The sequence below is a fragment of the Cetorhinus maximus genome, chromosome 3, assembly GCF_964194155.1.
Source record: "Cetorhinus maximus chromosome 3, sCetMax3.hap1.1, whole genome shotgun sequence".
NCBI classification, from domain to species: Eukaryota; Metazoa; Chordata; class Chondrichthyes; order Lamniformes; family Cetorhinidae; genus Cetorhinus; species Cetorhinus maximus.
This window is the reverse complement of record NC_135881.1, coordinates 79795398-79816835: the sequence shown is the minus strand read 5'-3', so window position 1 is coordinate 79816835 and position 21438 is coordinate 79795398. Positions and strand designations below refer to the sequence as shown.

Here is a 21438-nt window from a genome sequence, read left to right as displayed (position 1 = left end):
CACATATAGATCAGAGCCTGTGACCAGTGAACCAGTTGGGTATTTGTGACAATCCAGTAGTTTCATGGTCACCATTACTGATGTTAGCTTTTTAATTCGAGATTTATTTAAATCGCTGAATTTAAATCCCCCAACTTTTTTGTCGTGGGATTTGAGCTCACATCTCCAAATTATTAGTCTAAACTTCTGGATTACTAGTCCAGTAACATAACCACTATTCCCGCAGCCATTGAGCAACTGAGCCCAAACAACTCATAATACTGCTGCAACTCCAATGTGGAATTTGGAAATTGTTTCTTCTTAGTAAGTCACACCTGGCACCTTTATAAAATTGGATCTCCAGTTAAAAAATAGTTTGAAAGGAAAAATGCACAATTTTCTACATATTTCACAACAATTCACATTTTATTCCAAAACTCCATTTTTAAATAATACAAAGCTGGTCAAAACAAAGCTGGACTTCTCCCATTCGATTAGACTACATCATCTGTGCAGTATTTGGAAACATTGAAAATTAAAGATGCACAGCATCCTTTTTTTATATATCTCAGCTTTCTTATTAATTTTAAATGCCGGGATTCGTTTTTGACCATTAATGTTTAGTAAAGGTAATACATACATAGATATCTTTCAAGCTTTTTAAAATTCTGACATGTTATGACCTTGAATGTAATGTGCACTGGAGCATAATATACACTTAACCACCCACAGGAGTACTGTGCACTGGAGCATAACATGCTTAATCACCTACAGGCTGTTTATATGCACTGGGATGCAATAGGCCTCAAGAATACAGTTTTGAAAGTAATATGCTGCCAATTAAAAGCAAAAACAGGCATTTTCAAACACAGCAAAGTGAAGCATAGCATTTAATATTCCTGTGCTTTTTTGAGACAAACAGAGGTAGATTCAAAAGGAAAAGTAAAGAAAATATCATCAGCAATTTCAGGTTTACAAACCAGAACTGATACATGATCATATTGTTGTTGACAGAGCAGCCAGTTCTGTAATATTGATTGAGGCTGGTAGGGCTCCTGACAATAGTTTGATAGGTAAATATATCACACAATATAGACCACCAAGGTGCCAGATTTCATTCTGGGCTTGAGCTGATTTAGCTGGCTTCAGCTGTGGTAGAAATCAGAGTGGTCCAACTGGCCTCAATGCCCAGAGTTCAGAAGTACAAAAATTGGTCCTGGTTGCTATCACTAGTTTGCTGCTGGAAAGTACATTTGAATGATCATCAGTTAAGGGGAGAATTAGCTGTGATGCTTCCATTGATCAAGTTACCTGCTGATGTTGTCTTGACTTGCACTTGGACGAGACACTGGAAGGCTGATGACACCTGTGAAACCATATCCCAATATGAGCCACTGCTTTCAGATGAAAAAATCAGGAAAATAAAAGATTGATATCGATAGATTGAGTATGAAGTAACTGCTATTGGGCTAAGTGTAGCACAGTGATAGAGCTTGTTTGAATGCCAACAGATTGTACCAACAAATGCATTCTTATTTCAACCATGTCTGATCTCAACTGTGCTGCAATGGAGAGATGCGGACTGTAGTAGCTCAGATGTTTCAGCAGCAATACAAGAGGATAACTGGAATTGACAATTACCCCAGCCTGCCTATGTATGTCTTATAATAGTCAACTTCAGATGAGCATTGGCAAAGACCTGAAGTTATTGCTTTCCCAACCTCGTGCATCTGGATGGTATATAGCATGGAGAGACACAAGCGTAGGAGGGGAGCATATACTAGTCCTCAACTGGTTATTTGAACCAATCTCTGATTACATTGGTTTTATGAAAAATTTATTCCGGGCTATCTCCGCAGCTTCTGTATTGTCAACCAGTGTGACCCCTGAATTCCTCCCCCACCCACAAATAGAACTTCTCTTCCTCTTGATTAGGTTTCATGTCAGCTCTGCAAAATGTTTAATATCAAGATTATAGTGGATTTTATCCTGCTGCCATCATTAGGATTATGAGAGTGATGTGACAAGCTGTTGTAAATTGCATTTTCTACGCAGGGGTCAGAACACAGCAATGGAAGAATACATCATTATTCTAACAGTCATTATTAAGTGTTAAGGTGTTACTCATGCTTATGACTCACTGCACGGTAAAATCCCAATCTCTGAGATCACCAACAATCATTAAGCAGAAACTAAGCATTTCCAGAAAAAGACAGAAAGAAAATCCTCAGGCCTGTTCTTCCCTAGAAGCTGGTTCAAGACTAATGTTAGCAGAGGCATAGAATTTGGTGATTTGACTAATGATAATAGGGATGGGGTAAGAGGACACCTTAAAAAGGATCGGGGGGAAATAATTTTAGACCTGGAGCTCATTTAAAAGCTTCATTCCGCCTTCTCCAGCTACTCTGAAATTTGAGTTATAAAGGTGGTCATTGTCAGAAATCCTCATGTCAAGAAGAAAACAGGTAACTTTAATTTTATCATGTGTAAAATATTTTACTGTTATTTGAATCAGAATGTAGCACTGAAGTACAATGGTAGCCTCACTTGTTACAGATATTTAAGGACTCCTATTCTAATATGGACTGAAGTAAATATAAATAAAATTATTGTTTAGTTTTAAATATATATTATCCTCAAGTATGGTTTATTGGCCTTTTCTATACATATTACTTTTTATGAAAAACGTTGCTTTTTGGGAACCTGTACCTCAGGGGCAGGGTACAAAAGCCTCTGATCTTCCCTCATGATAACCATTCACATCTTGGTCCAAGTCGGAGCACATGGGGAATTCAAATAAAATATAATTCATAAATCCTCACAATTAGGTGTAAATGTTATTTCCTACCGTAACAGATAATACTTATGCCTTAAGTGGTTTAAAAATTAGAACAAAAACATACCAAATGTCTTTAAATTGTAATTGGGAATTTTGTAAAAGGCAACGGATTTTCTCACTCACTGGACATATGTTCAATATTGACACCAAAGTTAAAGACACCAAAAGTCCTCAACCCTTCTGTGCAATTCCAATGTAAGCATGGTTGGAAGTGGAGTACGGTAGAATGGCTGAAAATTAGATTAAGTACTCTGGGTTCTAACCCTTCCCTGATGTTTCTTTCGGTCTTTTTGGGGAGTGGAACCTCCATATGTCCCAAGCAAGGCCATTGATGTGGTGGGGGTGTGACCAGGTTCAGGCAGGGGCAGAGACTCGGTACATTGGAAGCATTCCTGATTCCAGGCTGAGCAGGTCCCATGGCTGCTATGTCCCATCTGAATGCCCTCCAAAATGGCAATTATATGGCCTGGATTAAGAGAAATCTCAAACCGCTTACAAAGATCCTGTGTGATGGTTTAGCAAAATGCAATCTCTGGTGGAAGACAGATACTGAATATGCATCTCCTGTGGCTTGGATGTCCTTCAGTGCAATTTAAACTAGGTAACCTCTTCCTGACCAATGCTCCTTCTAAGGTCATGCATTAACCTGAAAGTGGCCACGCAGGCCGTGCACAAGTTGACCCCTTTACATTAATGCACGTGTACAGCCATGCAAAAAAATTAAGGGGCATGTGCACTTGAACAAATCGCCCACACACTCTAAAAAGAATTAGAGGCAACATTGTCCCTGACCTGATAGGCTACAGTGCGTTCAGGGTTCAGCAACAAGACTTAACTGGCAGTGTAATCGAAGTGTAACTACCAGGATCACTGGCCCATGCTTTTCGCAGCAAAGGTTGTTTTTCAAAAAAAAACTTTATAAGCTGTTTTGAGAATGACTGAACGTGTTAAATGAAATGTTGTGCAGTGATGTGTAGCCTGGGTGTCAGGAACTTACCAAAAAGCATGTTTTAGCTTTAAGTGGAACACTCTAATTTCCTACCATTGTTTGAAGAGGTCATCAGCTTAAAATATACATAAACAGGTATATGTCATTTCAGACAAAAAATAGGACACAGCACAGCAATCTTCACTTCTACTACATCACAGCAATCACAGACTGGGGCACATCTATTGTATTCTGACCATTGTTCATTTTGTCGTAACAATTATCTATTTTCCTTATGTCTGTTTAATACTAAGATCTTAATAGCATAATGTTTGTCGCATGACAACCGTTGTAATTTCTCCCCTGCCGCAAAACAAACTGGGAGGAGATGAGCAGCATATTTAATTTTAAGTCATAAGAGAGAGCTTAGGAAATGCAGAGCTCTTGCCAGTTCCCGTACCACTCCTGACGAAAGCACAGTCAGCCATTTCCTTTCATTCTTCTCCTTCTCTGGGAAGCACTCTCAACATCCTTCCTGGAGCTCGCTCCACACGCTCCAACTCCGAGAAATCATCTTGAGTAGATTGGAAAAGTTTGTTTCAGTAAGTGCTGATTCCTTCTTCATGTGATTGTGTCCAAAGATGTTCCTTCTCATCTTTACATAGCTGGCTTCATAATTTATTGTAACATAGATTTGGGTAGTTACAACTTCAATTTGCGACGTTGGCTAGCGAATATAATTGGTTATCCAGTGAAGTGTATGAGTTTGATAAAACAGAGCTAGGTTGTTGAGCCATATGAGTTTGTAACACAGTTTAAGCGTGTTCATTTGAGTCCAGTGGGTCAACTTTTTGCTATTGAGTAAATCAGACACTGTTTCTTCCCAGTTAAGGTCCATAGCTTTAACCTATCTTGGTGCAGGTGCCTGTTCTGAGATCACCACTGGACCATATCCCCTTCCAACTGAAGCTGATGAACAACAATATAGACATTGTCAGTGGAATTGACTCAATCACATTAAGGTAGCGCGTTTGCAAAATAGTAGTTTTGATTTGCTGTCCAAGATGCATTCTTAAATCTACACCAGTATATCATTCCTCTTACTACACCACACCACCAAGGCTATCATTACAATGGTTAGTAAAATAGGCACTGTGATGAGGATAATGAGGATCTTGTCAGGAGGGTCCTGGAAGATTATCATCTCCAAAGTACAGTTTGAAAAGAAAAGTTTATGGATATTAATTACATAGTTTTCCACTTGTGGATTCGGCCAGAAGCAATCAACCTCTTCTGTGAAGGACTCTGTGCACTGTGAGAAAATATCGTAATAGCTGTGAAAAAAGAGATAAAGACAAAGTTAATTAACATATATATTTTGAGGATAATGTCTAATGAACAAAAGAGCTTATTATTGCATTTTATGGTAACTTATTGAACCAGCAAAGTCTGTGCAACTAGGGGTAAAACTGACCATGAGGTAAATTGTACCTTCACCAAAAGGACAATAATCAGGCAGTGGATCGTACACCCAGCTTAGAACCTGCCTGGTCATGAAATAAAATTCCAGTATGTTTTACAACAAGCGGGCGATTTGTTCTGCTATGAAAATACATTGCAGAAGAAAATTCACCTCCATGTTGAAGCTAATGCTCACTACACTGTCTCTGACTCTAGCACATTTTTTCCAGGACCTCAAAACTTAGGAACTTCTTTGAAGAGAGAAAGAGAATTAGCTGCAGTTCTGAAGAAGAGTTGTATTAGACTAGAAATATTAACTCTGTTCTCTTCACAGATGTTGCCAGACCTGTTGAGTTCTTCCAGCACTTTCTGTTTTTGTTTCAGGCCTCCAACGTCTGCTGTTTTTTTTGCTTTTACTTTAGAAACTTCTTTATCACCCATGGACTTTCTTTGTTCCCTTAATCAATAGCTTTCAAAACCCACCTTCAGGATCACATAGCTTTATCTATCTTTATGTTTGCTTCCCATGCTGTTCAATCATTATGACCCAGATCTTGCGGTCAGCAGCCAAGTGGAGGTGCCACTGACTGTATTTAAAAATATGTTTTTACCTTTATCATATGCTGCAGTGGAAACTTTATCTCCCAGCTGCAGTGTGAATCCATTGGTGAGGTAAGTCGGGAGTATGAGGTGCAATTCAGCATCATGAGCTGAAGACTTGAGGCCTGGCTTCAGCTCAATTACAGATAAGTGTTTTTAATCATTATAAAAGCGCTTTTAGTTCTAGCTCCCACCCTGGCACAGACAACCCACCCCCAGCATCGCTCACTTCCCCTCCAGCGTCCAGCAATCCCACCCCCACCCCGCCGCCTCCAGGACTACTCACCACCCAACCCCATCCCCCTTCGCCTGCCACACCAGTTCTTCTCCAACATCAGTGGTTATTTAAAGTGGCCTTTAGTTGCTGCCATTTAAATGACTGAAACAACAACAATCAGAGCCAGGGTACAAACAATCAAATACAAGTCAGTCAAATCAGCCGAGATTGAGGAGCCGAGTGGGACCATCAGCGTGGACTCCCCTGCAGCCCATTCTGGCAAACCACAAACTCTGGATTTGAGCATAAGTTGGCTCTCCAGAATTTGCAGTTCTATTGCAGCACTCAACAAAGCAATGCCTTAGCGTTCACCACCACTGGGATCACAAGATCTGGCCCAGTGTCTTAAGCATCAGGATTCCCAATCAAAAGAATATAGACACGAAAGGTTTTACAAACTACTTGATCCATGGGCTGTGAAAATAATAGGGCAGTTGTCAGCACAACAAATTTTGTTTACCTGATAAGGCAACAAAAAGGATAGAAATGAAGAGATAAAGAACACATCTAAAATGAACACTGAAAATAAAGTCGCTCTATCAATAGTGCTAACTTCATTTAGGTTATTTCTTGCGATTTCAGTGTAAACTCTCCTGTACATCATAACGCCAGCTAGCACGAACGGTTCCGCCCATAAGCCGGAACTTTCTGGCCCCATTGGCATCAGGCATCATGGCGGGTTGGGGGGGTACAATATGGTGAGAAGGCCAAAAATCAGTTTTACGCTTTGTGAAACCAGTTTGCAATCGTCCACTCCACCCATCAATGGCGGGCCTCCTTCCCCACCGTCCAACACAGGCACGTCATTTTAATACATCTGATTTTAAGCCCTGCTTGCCAGAATCATCCCCCCACGCTGGATCATCTGGTCACAATCACATCATCATATTTCACAACTGTACATAAGTGATGTGCACCTGGAGAGCTGCACTTTGCTCAGGATTTTGAGGTTTGTTTGCCTACCTTTCTTCAGTCAGCACTAGCAGTCGTTCGTGCCAGGCTTTTCAGACATCACCACATCATTTTTAGGGGGGCTCACGGGCAGATCTCTACCTACCCGACCAGCCATAAGACAAGGGTAGCTTTTCAATGGCTGCAGGGCTAGGGCTTGCTTGGAGAAGGGGGATAAGTGGCCTCAGGCAAGAGAAGAGGCTGAAGGGCGAGGGCGTACTGGAGAAGGGGGCTATCCCAGGGTGTGTGTGGGGCACATGTTGATCTGCGCAAGTGGCCTCAAGATGGTGACAGCTGAGGAGGCAGTCTCCAGAGGAGATGAGGACAGACGGTGATGTGAGGGTGTGTGTGAGAGTGTGAGTGGCGATGTCCCTTGAGCTGGCAGTGAGTGAGATGCCAGTGAATGTGTGATGGACTTGTGAGTGTGAGAGTTTAGAATGATAAGATGGTTGACTTACCCTGGTGGCACAGATGAGATCATTTATCCGTTCTTTGCACTGAATGGTCAACCTCTTGTGTGCAACATTCCTTTGCCACCACCTCTCAAGCCGGAGTACTGAGACTGGCCTCCTGTGGCCAGAGCGGGGCTGGAGGACATCGCGGCAGGCCTCCATGATGTCCAGAAGGCATCCCAGGGATGTGTCAGTGAATCGGGTGCGGCTGCACTCTTCTTGTCTTTTGGGGCCATGTCTTCACTGGGGCAGTCCTGAGCTGCAAGCATTGAGAAGTGTGTGCACGGCTGCAGTTTAAACATGATGCCCTGCATGATGAAGCAGCAAGGTAATGGTGTGGTAGGCGATTCCAAGGCTGCCTGCCAGTGAGATGACATGTTTCCTGTGGCTGCATAATTAATGAGGCAGGAATGGGACAATAAGGCGTGAAAAGCCGCCATTGCATCCGGCGGCTAGAATGTCTTTTTTCCTGCCTGCTACCACACTCTGTGCAAATCTGGGATGATTCCGCCCATAGTATTACCAATAAACTCAACCAATTCCATTCCCCATCATCTAAAACAATTTTCATCCTAAAAGGCTACCTCTAATGACCCATGCCTTCTGCTTCAATCCTAATGTTTGGATCAAGAACCTGGGCCGTCCCTGCTGATGCTGATACAAGCACAATCGCAGGGGCTTCCATTGCAATGTTCCATTCATTTGATGCACAGCGGGTCAGCCCTTCCATCCACCCTCAGCTTTAATAATGTTCAAACTTTAGTGAGGGGAGATGTGATAAATTAAAGAAAAAGAACAAGGCAATAGACCAGGGTAGCGATATGGGTAAGGGTAGACAGAGTATGGCAGAAAAAGAGTGTATAAACTTAAGAATGCACCAGCAGATAAAACCAAAATTTGTAAGATTGGTAAGAAGCATTTGTAACAAAGCAGATGAATTGATAGCACAAATAGAAATAAATTTGTATGATCTGATAGCCATTTCAGAGATGTGATTACAAGGTGATCAAGGCTGGGGCCTAAATATTAGATGTCATTTGACATTTTGGAAAGACAGGAAGCTAGGAAAAGGTGATGGGGTAGCTCTGACATTAATACAGTCATGAGAGATTAGCTTAATTCATAAGATCAAGATGTAGAATCAGTTTGGGTGGAGATAAGAAATAGCAAAGGTAGGAAGTCACTTCTGGGAGTAAATTATAGGCCCCCTAACAGTAGCTACACCATAAGACAAAGTATAGAGGAAGAAATAATGGGGGTATATAAGAAGGGTAATAATCATGGGTGATTTTACTCTTCAAATAGATTGGACAAATCAGATTGGCAAAGGTAGACTGGAAAATGAGTTCATAGAGTGTACTTGGGACAATTTCTTAGACCAATATGTTCATATGAGCATTATGTAGGCTACTTTAGACATGGTAATGTACAAAGAGACAAGATTAATTAATGACCTCACAGTAAAGAGCCTCTAGGCAACAGTGATCACAACATGATAGGATTTCACATTCAGTTTGAGGGTGAGAAGTGCAGGTCTAAGATTCCTGCCTTAAATTTAGATAAGAATTCACAAGAGGATTTGAGTACAGGTGTACTGAAGGCTTGCGTCAATTGTATAGAAGCTTGGTTAGACTGCACCGGGAGTACTGTGTGCAGTTTTGGTCCCCTTACCTCGGAAAGGATATTATTGCCATTGAGGGAGTGCAACGAAGGTTCATAAGGCTTGTTCCAGGAATGGCAGGACTGTCTTATGAAGAGAGATTGGGGAAACTAGGCCTGCATCCTTTAGAGTTTCGAAGAATGAGAGGTGATTTCATTGAAACCTACAAAATACTTAAAGGAATACATAGGGTAGATGAAGGTAAGATGTTCCCCCTAGTTGGGGAGTCTAGAACCAGAGGACACAATTTCAAAATAAGGGGGAAGCCACTTAAGACCAAGATGACGAGAACTTTCTTTACTCAGAGGGTTGTGAATCTTTGGAATTCCCTACCCCAGAGGGCCGTTGAAGTTCAGTCATTGAGTATGTTTAGGGTACAGATTGATAGATTTCTGATTAACAATAACGTAAAGGATTATGGGGATAGTGTGGGCAAAAGAAATTGAAGTGTTCGATCAGCCATGATCATATTGAATCACGGAGCAGGCTCGATGGGCTGAATGGCCTTCTCCTGTTCCTTTGTTCCTAAAGGCCAATACAAGGCTATGAGAATAGAGTTGGCTAAAGTAAACTGGGAAAACATGTCAAAAGGCAGGACAGTAGAGAATCAGTGGCAGACATTTAAGGAGACATTTCATATCTCTCAGCAAAGATATATTTCATTGAGAAAGAAAGCGGCTATGAGAAGGATGCACCATCTGTGGCTAACTAAGGCAGATAAGAATAGTATCAAATTGAAAGAAAAAGCGTACACTACTGAGGATTAGTGGTAGGTCAGAAGGTTGGACAAATTTTAGAAACCAGTAAAGAATAACTAAAAAAAATTAGGGAGGAATTAGAGATTGAGAGAAAATTAGCTAGAAATATAAAAACAGATAGTAAGAGCTTCCATAAGTATTTAAAAAGGAAGAGTAACTAAAGTGAGTGTTGTTCCCTTGGAAGGTAAGACTGGGGAACTAGTAGTGGGAAACAGGGAAATGGTGGAATTGTTGAACAGGTATTTTGTGTCTGTCTTCACTGTAGAAGACATTAAAAAATCCCAAGAATTCTTAAAAATCAAGAGGCAAAAGGGTGGGAGGAACTCAAAACAATCACAATTGCTAGGGAAAAGGTATTGGGAAAACTATTAGACCTAAAGGCTGACAAGTTCCCTAGATCTGATGACTTTCATCCTAGAGTCTTCAAAGAAGTGGCTGCAAAGAAAATAGATGCATTAGTTGTGACCTTCCGAAATTCCCTAGATTCTGGAAACAGCCCAGCAGATTGGAAAATCGCAAATGTAACACTGCTATTCAAGAAAGGAGGAAGACAGAAAACGGATACTATAGGCCAGTTAACCTAACATCTGCCATAGGGGAAAGTGCTGGAATCCATTATTATGGAGGTAATAGGAGGACATTTAGAAAATCATAATACAATCAGGCAGAGTCAACGTGGTCAACAAAGGGAAACTGTGTTTGAATAATTTATTACAATTCTTTGAGGAAGTAACAAGCAAGATGGTTAAAGGGGACCCTGTAAATGTGGTGTACTGGGATTTCCAAAAGGCATTCGATAAGGTCAAAGATTACTAGACAAAATAAGAGCTCATGGTGTAGGGGGTAACTACACATGGTGTAGGGGGTCCATACTAGCATGGACAGAAGATTAGTTAGCTAACAGAAAGCAAATAGTAGGGATTCATGGATCATTTTCAGGTTGGCAAGCTGTAACTTGTGGAGTACCACAGGATCAATGCTGGGGCCTCAACTATTTACAATCTATATCAATGACTTGCATGACAGGACCGAATGTATTGTAGCTAAATTTGCTGACGAGATGAAGATAGGTAGGAAAGTAAGTTGTCGAGAGGACATAAAGATTCTGCAAATGGATTTAGATAGGTTAAGTGAATGGGCAAAAAATTTGGCAGGTGGAGTTTAATGTGGGAAAATGTGAACTTGTCCACTTTGGCAGGAAGAATAGAAAAGCAGTATATTATTTGAATGGACAGAGCATGCAGAACTCTAAGGTACAGAAGGATCTGGGTGTCCAGTACCTGAATCACAAAAAGTTAGTATGCAAGTACAACTGATTAGGAAGGCAAATGGAATGTTGTTATTTATTGCAAGGGTAAGTTTTGCTACAGTCATACAGAGCCTTAGTTGAACCTCATCTGGAGTACTGTGTACAGTTTTGGTCTGCATACTTAAGAAAGGATATAATTGCATTAGAAGCAGTTCAGGGAAGATTCATTCGGCTGCTTCCTGGGATGAAGGGGTTAGCTTATACAGAAAGATTGAACAGGTTGGGCCTATATCCATTGGAGTTTAGAAGAATGAGAGGTTAACTTATTGAATAGTATAAGATCCTAAGAAGATTTGACAGGGTGGATACTGCGAGGATGTTTCCTTTTGTGAGGGAGTCTAGAACTAGAGGAGACAGTTTAAAAAGTAGGGTTCTCCCATTTAAGGCTGAGATGAGGAGAATATTTTTCTCTCAGAGTCGTCAGTCTTTGCAATTCTCTCCCCAGACAGCAGTGGAGGCAGGGTCACTGAATATATTCAAGGCTGAGTTAGTTAGATTTTTGATCAACAAGGGAGGCAAGGGTTATGAGGCGCAGGCAGGAATGTGAAGTTGAGGCCACAATCAGGTCAGCCGTGATCTTGCCGAATAGCGGAGTGGTCTTGAAGGGATGGCTCCAAATTCTTGTATTCTTGTGTTCAAACAACTTGCAAACCTTTTGGACACAAACTAGTTTCAATAAATGCACTCTACCCTGATCCCTCTATCTCTCTCCCAGTGCCACTTCTGCCTCACTCTCAGCTGCCACCTGCCCCTAGTTAGTGTCTCTGTCTTGCCTGAAAGCAGTGCTCTTTAAGGGCCCCCATCCAGCTTTTCTGCCATTGTTTCCAAGCAACACCTCTGGCCTGTTCCTCTCCGGAATGGCTGATACCTTCCCAAATTCAGTCTTAGATCTCCTCTGCTGTACCCCATGTATTATGCCCTGTCCTTCCAAAGTGTTTAAAACCCTAGACCTCACAGACCTTTCTCCCCATCAGTGCTCCAAATTCACAATTGCTCTTCAGTGTTGGTAGCATCACTCAGGACATCTCGCCTTCTTTAGTGCACTAACAACAGTTACAATTGTCTGTGAGCAATGCGATGGGCAATCATATACTATATTATATATTATAAAAGCACACTACCTGTTCTAGGATATAATGTTCAGCTGTAATTGCATTGTATGTTACATGGTCATGCCATTACAAAATAGACAATTGTCTGATGTTCCATGAGCAGTACCACTTTCAAACGAGCAATAATTTGGATCAGAATTTAAGCTTTAGCTGTGACCCAACTGCCTGAAATAAGTTATTCATAGTCATAAAGCAATAGCTGATATAGAACTCAGCCATACTGACCAGGGAAGTCTGATGTTCGATTAATCAGCTCCTGGCCTCATTACAGCTTTGATTCAAACATGGACAAAACAACTGAACTCCTGAGGTGAGGTGAGAGTCACTGCCCTTAACACCAAGGCAGCATTTGACCGAGTGTGGCATCAAGGAGCCCTAGCAAAACGAGTCAATGGGAATTGACCTTTCTGCTGGTTGAAGTCATACCCACCACAAAGGAAGATGGTTGTGGTTGTTGAAGATCAATCATCTCAGTTCCAAGATATCACTGCAGGGGTTCCTCAGGGTAGTGTATTAGGCCCAACCATCGTTAGCTGCTTCATCAATGACCTTCCTTCCATCATAAGCTCAGAAGTAGGGATGTTCACTGATGATTGCACAATGTTCAGCACCATTCATGACTCCCCAGATACTGAAGCGATCCATGTCCAAGTGCAACAAGACCTGGACAATATCCAGGCTTGGACTGAAAGTGGCAAGTAACATTCACGCCACTCAAGTGCCAGGCAATGACCATCTCCAACAAAAGAGAATCTAACCATCACCCCTTGACAATCAATGGTATTACTATCACTGAATCCCCCACTATCAACATCCTGGGGCTTACCATTGACCAGAAACTGAACTTGTCTAGCCATATAAATACTGTGGCTACAAGGGCAGGTCAGGGGTTAGGAATCCTGTGGTGAGTAACTCACCTCCTGACTCCCCAAGCCTGTCCACCATCTACAAGGCACAAGTCAGGAGTGTGATGGAATACTCTCCCCTTGCCTGGATGGGTACAACTCCAACAACACTCAAGAAGCTCGACACCATCCAGGACAAAGCAGCCCGCTTGATTGGCATCCTGCGCACAAACATACACTCCCTACACCACCAACGCACAGTGGCAGCAGTGTGTACCATCTACAAGATGCACTGCAGAAACTACCAAGACCCTCAGACAGCACCCTCCAAACCCATGACCATTACCATCTAGAAGGAAGAGGGCAGTAGATATTTGGGAACACCACCACCCGGGCATTCCCTTCCAAGCCATAATTCATCCTGACTTGGAAATGTATTGCTGTTCCTTCACTGTCGCTGGGTCAAGTCCAGGAACTCCCTCCCTAACAGCACTGTGGTTGTACCTACACTACATGGACTGCAGCGGTTCAAGAAGATAACTCACTACCATCTTCCCAAGGGCAATTAGAGATGGGCAACAAATGCTGGCCGAGCACATCCCACGAACGAATATTTTTTAAAATACCTGGTCCCTGCTGAGTTGATAGATCTCAGCTGTGGCAGCAATAAGGGCACTACAAACCATCATCTCCAAGTTTGGAGGAGAAAAGGTATCAGCCAGTACTCCTAGGCCTGAATTTTACCTTTGGCGGGCACACATGCACGATCAGCGGGCCCGGGAGCAGTTAGGAAACGGACCGCTGACCGTGATCTGTCCCCGACCGCAATTTCAAGCTGGCTGGCGGGGTGGGGGTGGGGAGAGGGTGGTTGCTGACGTTTCCGTGGGTGCGGGTAAGCGCTGCGAGAAAACTCCCTGAAGGCAGATAGCAGCCTTATAGCAGATAGCAAGTAAAGGCTTTAAAAGCTGCAAAAAAAAATGTCCATGCATCACAGTCAATCACTTGAAAATATAGTTGATAAAAATGCTTCATTTTTATAAAATAAAAACATTTATTTTATTTTATGGCACTACCATCACTGAATCCCCCACCAACAACATCCTAGGGGTTACCATTAACCAGAAACTGAATTGGTCTAGCCATATAAATACTGTGGCTACAAGAGGAGGTCAGAGGTTAGAAATGCTGTGGTGAGTAACTAACCTCCTGACTCCCCAAAACCATCTAATTTCTCTCTCAATGCAACTGTGAGTGCTCTCTCTCTCCTCTCTCTTTCTCTTTCTCTCTCCTCAAAAAACTCTGCGGCCATGCATTAATTATCTCTACTTTAGTAGTCACCATACGGACACATGTCCACAGCAGGAGGTGGCAAGTTCAGCCGAGCTCCCTGGCACTGGGAGGACTGTTGGGGAAGAAATAGCTGTGAGGTCCGAGTCAGAAGATGAACCTCTGGATCCGGCCTTCCAACTCATCGTGGAGAGTCAATAGAAAACAATGGAACATCATGCATCATGAAACTAAAATCCCCTATCCCTGGAATCAATTTGGTAAATCTCTTCTGCACCCTCCCAAGGATCCTCATATCCTTCCTAAAGTGTGGTAACCAGGAGCAGGATTTTCCCCCCATCGGGGGCAAAGTTGAAGTGCGAGCGCGCCTCCATTTTACGTGGGTGGGCCAATTAAGGCCCGCCCAGCATGACGTCCGCATGGAAGCGCTATGCGCTCCCTGTGCGGGTGGGGTGAATCCCTAAACCTGAGAGTGCGCTCTTTCTCGCATGCGCACGAAAGAGTGCACTCATCTCCCTGAGGCTAAGTGCTGCTTCAGGGAGATCGTCTCTTCTGTCAAAAATATTAAAAATAGAAAAAAAAAATTCCCTGACATGTCTCCTCCTGTGACAATGTCACATGAGTTGGGACATGTCCATAATGTTTAAAAAAACTTTAATCAAATTTTTAAAAACCTACATGAAACTTCATCCCGCCCGTGGATGAGGTTTCGTGCTTTTTCTAATTCCCGCCAGGGCTCCTGGCCTGCCCACCAACCTTAAGGTTGGACGGGCAGGTCCATTAATTACTTTAATGACTCTGTCAATGGCCCCAATTGGCCATTGACAAGTTGGGGGGGCGCACAGCTGATTTTTCTGAGCCCCCGCCTACCTGAAAATTTAAATGGGGCGCTGTGACATCAGCAGTTCCGCCCGACATCACCGCATGTCATTTTACACATCGGCAAGCGGGCCCTGCCCCCCATTCGCCAATGGGAAAATCCTGCCCCAGAGCTGGACGCAATACTCTAGTTAGGGCCTAACTAGAACTTTATAAAGGTTCCGCATAACAAAGATCCCATATGCTTTACTAACCACTTTCTCAATATGCCTTGACTCTTCAAAGATCGTCTTTGGAATGAGGTGGATATAAAAGATCCCATGCACTATTTTGAAGAACAGCCGAGGCGTTATCCATGCTGCCTTGCCAATATTTATCCCTCAATTACTATCTGGTCATTATTACATTGTCTACAGGAGCTTGGTCTGCACAAATTGGCTGCCAAGTTTCTTATATTACAATAGTGATTACACTTCAAAAGTACTTCATTGGCTGTAAGGAACTTTGGGATGCCCTGTGATCATTAAAGGCACTACATAAATACATTCCTTTTTTTGTTTTACACAGCCAAATCAAACAAATGATTGAGACATTGTTCAGCTGATTCAGTACTTGCATATCACTGAATAATATCAATAGTACAAAATGACTGCCAGTTATCACCATCCTGATGCATTACCAGTACATCAAAAAGTACTTAATTGCCTGTAAACTCTCTGAGAGAAATAAAAACAGAAAATGCTGAAAAAAACTCAGCAGCTCTGGAAGCATCTATGGAGAGAGAAACAGAGAAAACATTTCGAGTCCGTATGAGCAGGTCAGAGGTTGGAAATCCTGTGGTGAGTAACTAACCTCCTGACTCCCCAAAACCACCTAATTTCTCTCTCAATGCAACTGTGAGTGCTCTCTCACTCCTCTCTCTCTCTCTCTCTTCGCAAAAGACTCTGCGGCCATGCATTAATTATCTCTACTTTGGTTCACAGGGAGCTCTGCCAAGTGAATGATCACCCTCAGCCAACCAGTCCCTCAGCTCCATCTACGTCCTCACCTCCAGCCAAGAGGACACCTCCTCCATTGAAGAGCTAGAAAGAAGCAACGCTTACCTACACCCTTCACCAGTGCAGAGACACATACCTTGGTGGGACTTAGATCTAGAACAGGCTCAGGTTCAAAATCTGGTAGTCACTATATGGACATATGTCCACAGCAGGAGGTGGCAAGTTCAGTCGAGCTCCCTGGCACTCGGAGAACTGTTGGGGAAGAAGTAGCTGTGAGGTCCGAGTCAGAAGATGAGCCTCTGGATCCGGCCTTCCAACTCATCGTGGAGAGTCAGTAGAAAACAGTGGAACATCATGCAGAGCTGTTCTAAGCCCTCAACAGAGTGGCTTGCGAGTCAGAGGAGTGCATCTACCTGCTCTCTGAAGAAGTGGTGCCCACATTTGCACGTATGGAGGTCTCCATGGGAAGGATGGCGGACGTTGTGGAGATCCTGGTCCAGCAGAACGCGGAGATGCGTGCAGACCTGAACTCCATCACTACAGCCATGGGTGAGTTCCTGCAGTGGCAATACAGGAGGGAAACGGGGCACCTCGGCATCCGCCCAAGAGCTCCTTCACCTCAAGGAGTCGGGCCAGCGCCCTCGGGCGCCTGAAGGAGGAGGAGCGGCAGCTGGACATCCCTGGGTTATCCACTCAGGAATCCCAGAGGCTGTCTGCTCCCTTTTGCCTCTGACCCCCTCAACCTCATCCTCTGTCACCGCAGAGGGAGCAGCTGGCCCACAGGAGGACAACCAAAACAAGCCAGGGTCCTCAAGGCCTCGGCTCTCCAGAAGACCCATGCCAAAGTCATCAGAGGCAACAGAGCCAACCACTGCACAGGCTGTCTCCACCTTTGCTGCGGATGTCAGGACAGCATGTAGGCCTAGAAGAGTTAAGAAATTCTGATCACAAGTGGTTACACGAGTGTACACCTTCTGACATTTTGTAATCTGAAAATACATTAATTTTCACTGAATAATGTGTAATGCTGTTTTCAGCTTCATTGACAGGCTTTGCGACAGGCCTCCCACTGCATCGCCCCAACTTGCAGTTCAGCTGCACGTAGCCGGACCACGAGTGATTCTGGAGGGAGAAGTGTTGGTCTGAGGCAGGGCCTTGCGGAGCCTTGTGCAAGCACTCTCCCATGCATGCAGAGCCTTTATACATCACAGTCATCTCACTGTCCTGAGCATTTTCAATGCTGCCTGCAGGGGTTCATCTGAGCTGACCTGCATCTCCACCTACCCACTGACTGCACTCCCATGCAGCACCTGTGCCCATCCCACATGAGGCTCCGCTCACTTGCAATTTCTGCAAAATGACTCACTGACGCCTCCCTTGCACGTTCACCTGGACATTCCCCCACCCTTGCTCCCTCCTCCCCCCCAGACACCCTCACCCTTCCAAACTCCCTCCTCCCCTCCCCCGGACATCTTCCACCCTCTAAACTCCTTCCTCCCTCCAAACTCATTCCCCCCACACTTACATCTTCCTCCCCCCCTTACACCTACCTCCCCACTTGCCACATTCTCCCCCGTTACACCCTCCTCCCTACCAACCTCACCCCCCTGACACCTTTGATCCCCCCCATCCCCCTCAACCTCACCTCCACTGACATCTTCATCCCACACCCCCTCAAACCTCACCCCCGCCCCCAAACCGCTGGTAGACCTTCCTCTTCCAGTTAAACCAAGACCTTCCTCTCCCCCCACTCACCGATCATCTGTAACAGCCCCTGGCCAAGACCATGATGTTCCAAAACAGACCGAAAGCATCAACAGAGATCTCCCACCTTCTGTGAGCTGCTTCATGGCAGAGCCATGTTCACGAGAATCCACCCAACATGTGATGCACGTGTTCCTCCAGGGTCCGGTAGCTGTAGGGCTCGAGAATATTCTTCTCCTCGGATGTCCCCAATCTGAGCAAGGCCCTAACAGTAAGTCCCGACTTCTGCACATCATACTTGTCCAGATGTGATCTGGGCCGGCTTGCTTTCCCGCCAACCTATGGAAAATGTGGCTTGGAGGGACAATTCCAGCCGGGCCTTATTTTGCATCCCATTATCAGGATGCAAATTGGGTTCACACCAGCCTCCAGCAGGATTTGCGTTCCGCCATGGCAGACACCATCGGATGATCCCACTGTGCTTTCACGCCGGCGTGAAACCGATTTCTGCCCCTCATGCCGAATTGCACCTTCCCCACCCGCCATGATGCCCAACGCCAAGTGGGTCGGAAAATTCCGGCATATGAGTTGAAATTCTGATTGGCAAAGTTCATTTAGGAACTCTTAACACACTCATACAAAATTCCTGTTTGCTATATAGCATAGACATTAAACCATTTATTCACATTTCTCATTTTGTCAACCAGAATTTCACATTGAGCTATTTAAAGCTTTGCATTACATCTTAATTTAAGGCCAATACATGTAACCTGTATAGAACATAAATTATGGAATAGGAAAAAGACATTAACTCATCAAAAGTCAAAAGATCCTGGGGCAATATTTTCTAGTGTTTACAATCAAGGAGGCATGCATTTCCAAAAGCTGCTCCACGGCTTTTCTCAATGTTAAACTGTGAAAGATTTATCCCAAAATGCGTTTATGAGCTTTCCGACCAGTGGAATGACCATAAGTATAGGCTATGTTAATATCCACTATAAAATGTGTAAATATTAATTATACACACTTTAATCCTGAAATCCCAGGTCTATCTATGTGCAAAAGAAACAAAACTTGTGCTTTTAAAAAATGTAGGGAAAAATCGTAGCTGGTGGAATCGTTGCAGCTGCAGTTACTGGTCAAGTTCAGCTCTTTGCTCATTCTGTAACTATTCAATATTCCAAAGCTGCTTTCCCGTAGGGAATATTTGCTCTTTGACACTTGAGAGAGAATTTCATTATGCTTTGAAAAGGTATGTAAATATAAGTATTAGGATGCAGCTCTCGATTCCTACAGATCCTGCCAGCGTTAAAATCGTCCATTTAAAGTGAACATCAGAGGCTAGTGAGATTATCACGTGTAAGGAAGACAGATCTGAAAGGCGTAACAATACCTGTTTTTTTTAAATGGGAATTTTTTTGGAAGATATTGTGATTTCAAAGCCTTCTTTCCACGGAATTCCATGCAGGACGGAGGATGTAGATAAAAAAGGCATGTCAGAGAGATCAGATGGCAGAGTCACACTGCCTGTAATTATGCATCAACTATGGGCAGAATTTAGCCCTTGGTTGGCAGGCGGGCCCCACCAACCCAGCGGCCTGCCTGACAGGAAGCGCTTCCTGTTCCGGGGGGGAGGGAATCCCCAACGGTCAAAGCGTGCACTTTCATGCATGCACGCGAAAGAGCACACTGCTCCCTGAGGCAAAGTCCTGTCTCGGGGAGTTTAGTGAAAGGTAAGTGAAGTCAAAAAATAGAGACATTTTTAAATTATTAACATGTCCCCCTCATGTGACAATGTCACACGAGATGGGACATGTTGATAACAAACTCATCAAATTTATTAAATTTTTACAAAACGGTAATGAAACTTCATCCCACCAGTGGATGAAGTTTCATTAATAATCTACAGGCCGCTGGGGCTCCTGACCTGTCCACCAGCCTTAAGGTTGGTTGGGCAGGGCATTTAACTATCTTAATGAGCCTGTCAATGGCCTTAATTGGCCATTGACAGGTCGGCCGGCGGACAGCTGATTTCGCTATCCGCCCACCTTTCTTAAGATTTAAATGGCCCGGGATGACGTCGGGGATTCCTCCTGACGCCATCCTGCGTTATTTTCCCCTCGGCGAGCGGGCCCCGTCCCCAAATTGCCAAGGGGAAAATCCTGGCCTATGTCTGCATATCCATCTCCGCAATAACTACTGCAGGCTCTAGGTTGGTAGTGCAGAAGTTGCACAACTATACCAGTTTCTACAAGCAAATTCCATTATAGGATTGAAACTGTCAGTGACAGACCAGATTACATCCAGCCTCGACCTTCTCCTCAGTTGGCATAGGGTCACCTGCATTATCATCCAATTAGCTGCGTTATTAGGTGTCAGCTGTGGCTTAGTTGGTCGCACCCTCACCTCTGAGTTGGAAGGTTGTGGGTTTTGTGGGTCCCATTCCAGGACTTCAGCGCAAGCAAAAAGCAAACAGCCTGGTTAGGTGCTGAGGGTGGGTTGCACCACCACAGTCATAGGCCCGGATTTCTGTGGAGTCATGGAAATTCCGTGGACCTTTTAAAATGGCAGACAGGACCTGGATTTGGAAGTCCCACCCCCATTTCCAACAGATCTCATTTTCGACGATGGGGGTAAGGGGGTGGGGCATGACACACATGAGGGAAACACTAACTCAGTAGGACCATTTGAACACAGTGCTGAGTTCAAACAGACCCATTTTTGCAGTAGGAAGGGCATTAACTCACAGTGAGGGAATTAAAAATTTTTAGAGTAGATGTAAAAGCTCTTGAAGGGTGGAGAAGGTTTGTAGAACCGTCAAGCTGTGAGCCTATTAAATCCCCAGCTCTTAAAATAAATTTAAAAAAACAGCCTGCCTGTGTCAGTGAGAGATAAAAGCACTGAAGCTATGAAGTTATTTGAATCTCCATCCCCTACCTGAAGGCATTTAAAAGTTTTAAATGGGCTTTCATGAATGGGACTTTTTTTTAATACTTTATTTTATTTCATCTTAACATGGCTCCTGAGGTCTGTCCATGGCAGATACTGGGTGAGTTGGCAGGGAGGGTGCAAGGGCCAAGGGTAGTGTATGGATTGGCATGAGTTGTCAAGAGTTGGAATTAAGTTAGCATTGCAGCTATAAGGGGCCATGGGGGTGGGGGACATGAGTTGGCATGAAGGGTACAAAAGCCCATGCGGGGGTGGATGGGGGTCATGAGTTGGCATGGAGGGTATGGGGAGCCACTGGGGGTGGGCGGGGCATGAGTTGGAGTGAGTTGACATGGATGGGTATGGAGAGTGGTGTGAGGAGTGAGGGCTAAGAGGTCTAAAATATAGGCAAACAACTGGACAAAGTCCCAGAAAAACGAGGCGGACCTTTTAAACAGCCCGCCAAGCACTCAGCAGCCCCATTTCCAACAGATCTCATTTTCGACGATGGGGATAAAGAGGTGGGGCATG

At 44.0% G+C, this 21438-nt stretch overlaps 1 protein-coding gene across 1 annotated transcript in view; it reads right to left on the bottom strand.

Moving 5' to 3' along the window:
- Window positions 1–386: 386 nt before the first annotated feature.
- Window positions 387–21438, bottom strand: part of LOC144678745 (receptor activity-modifying protein 3) — a 78371-nt gene continuing 57319 nt past the window's right edge. Inside the window, exon 4 of the mRNA XM_078538608.1 lies at window positions 387–5080. Coding sequence (XP_078394734.1) covers window positions 4825–5080 — 256 coding nt within the window. The 3' untranslated portion in view covers window positions 387–4824. The remainder of the gene's footprint in view (window positions 5081–21438) is intronic.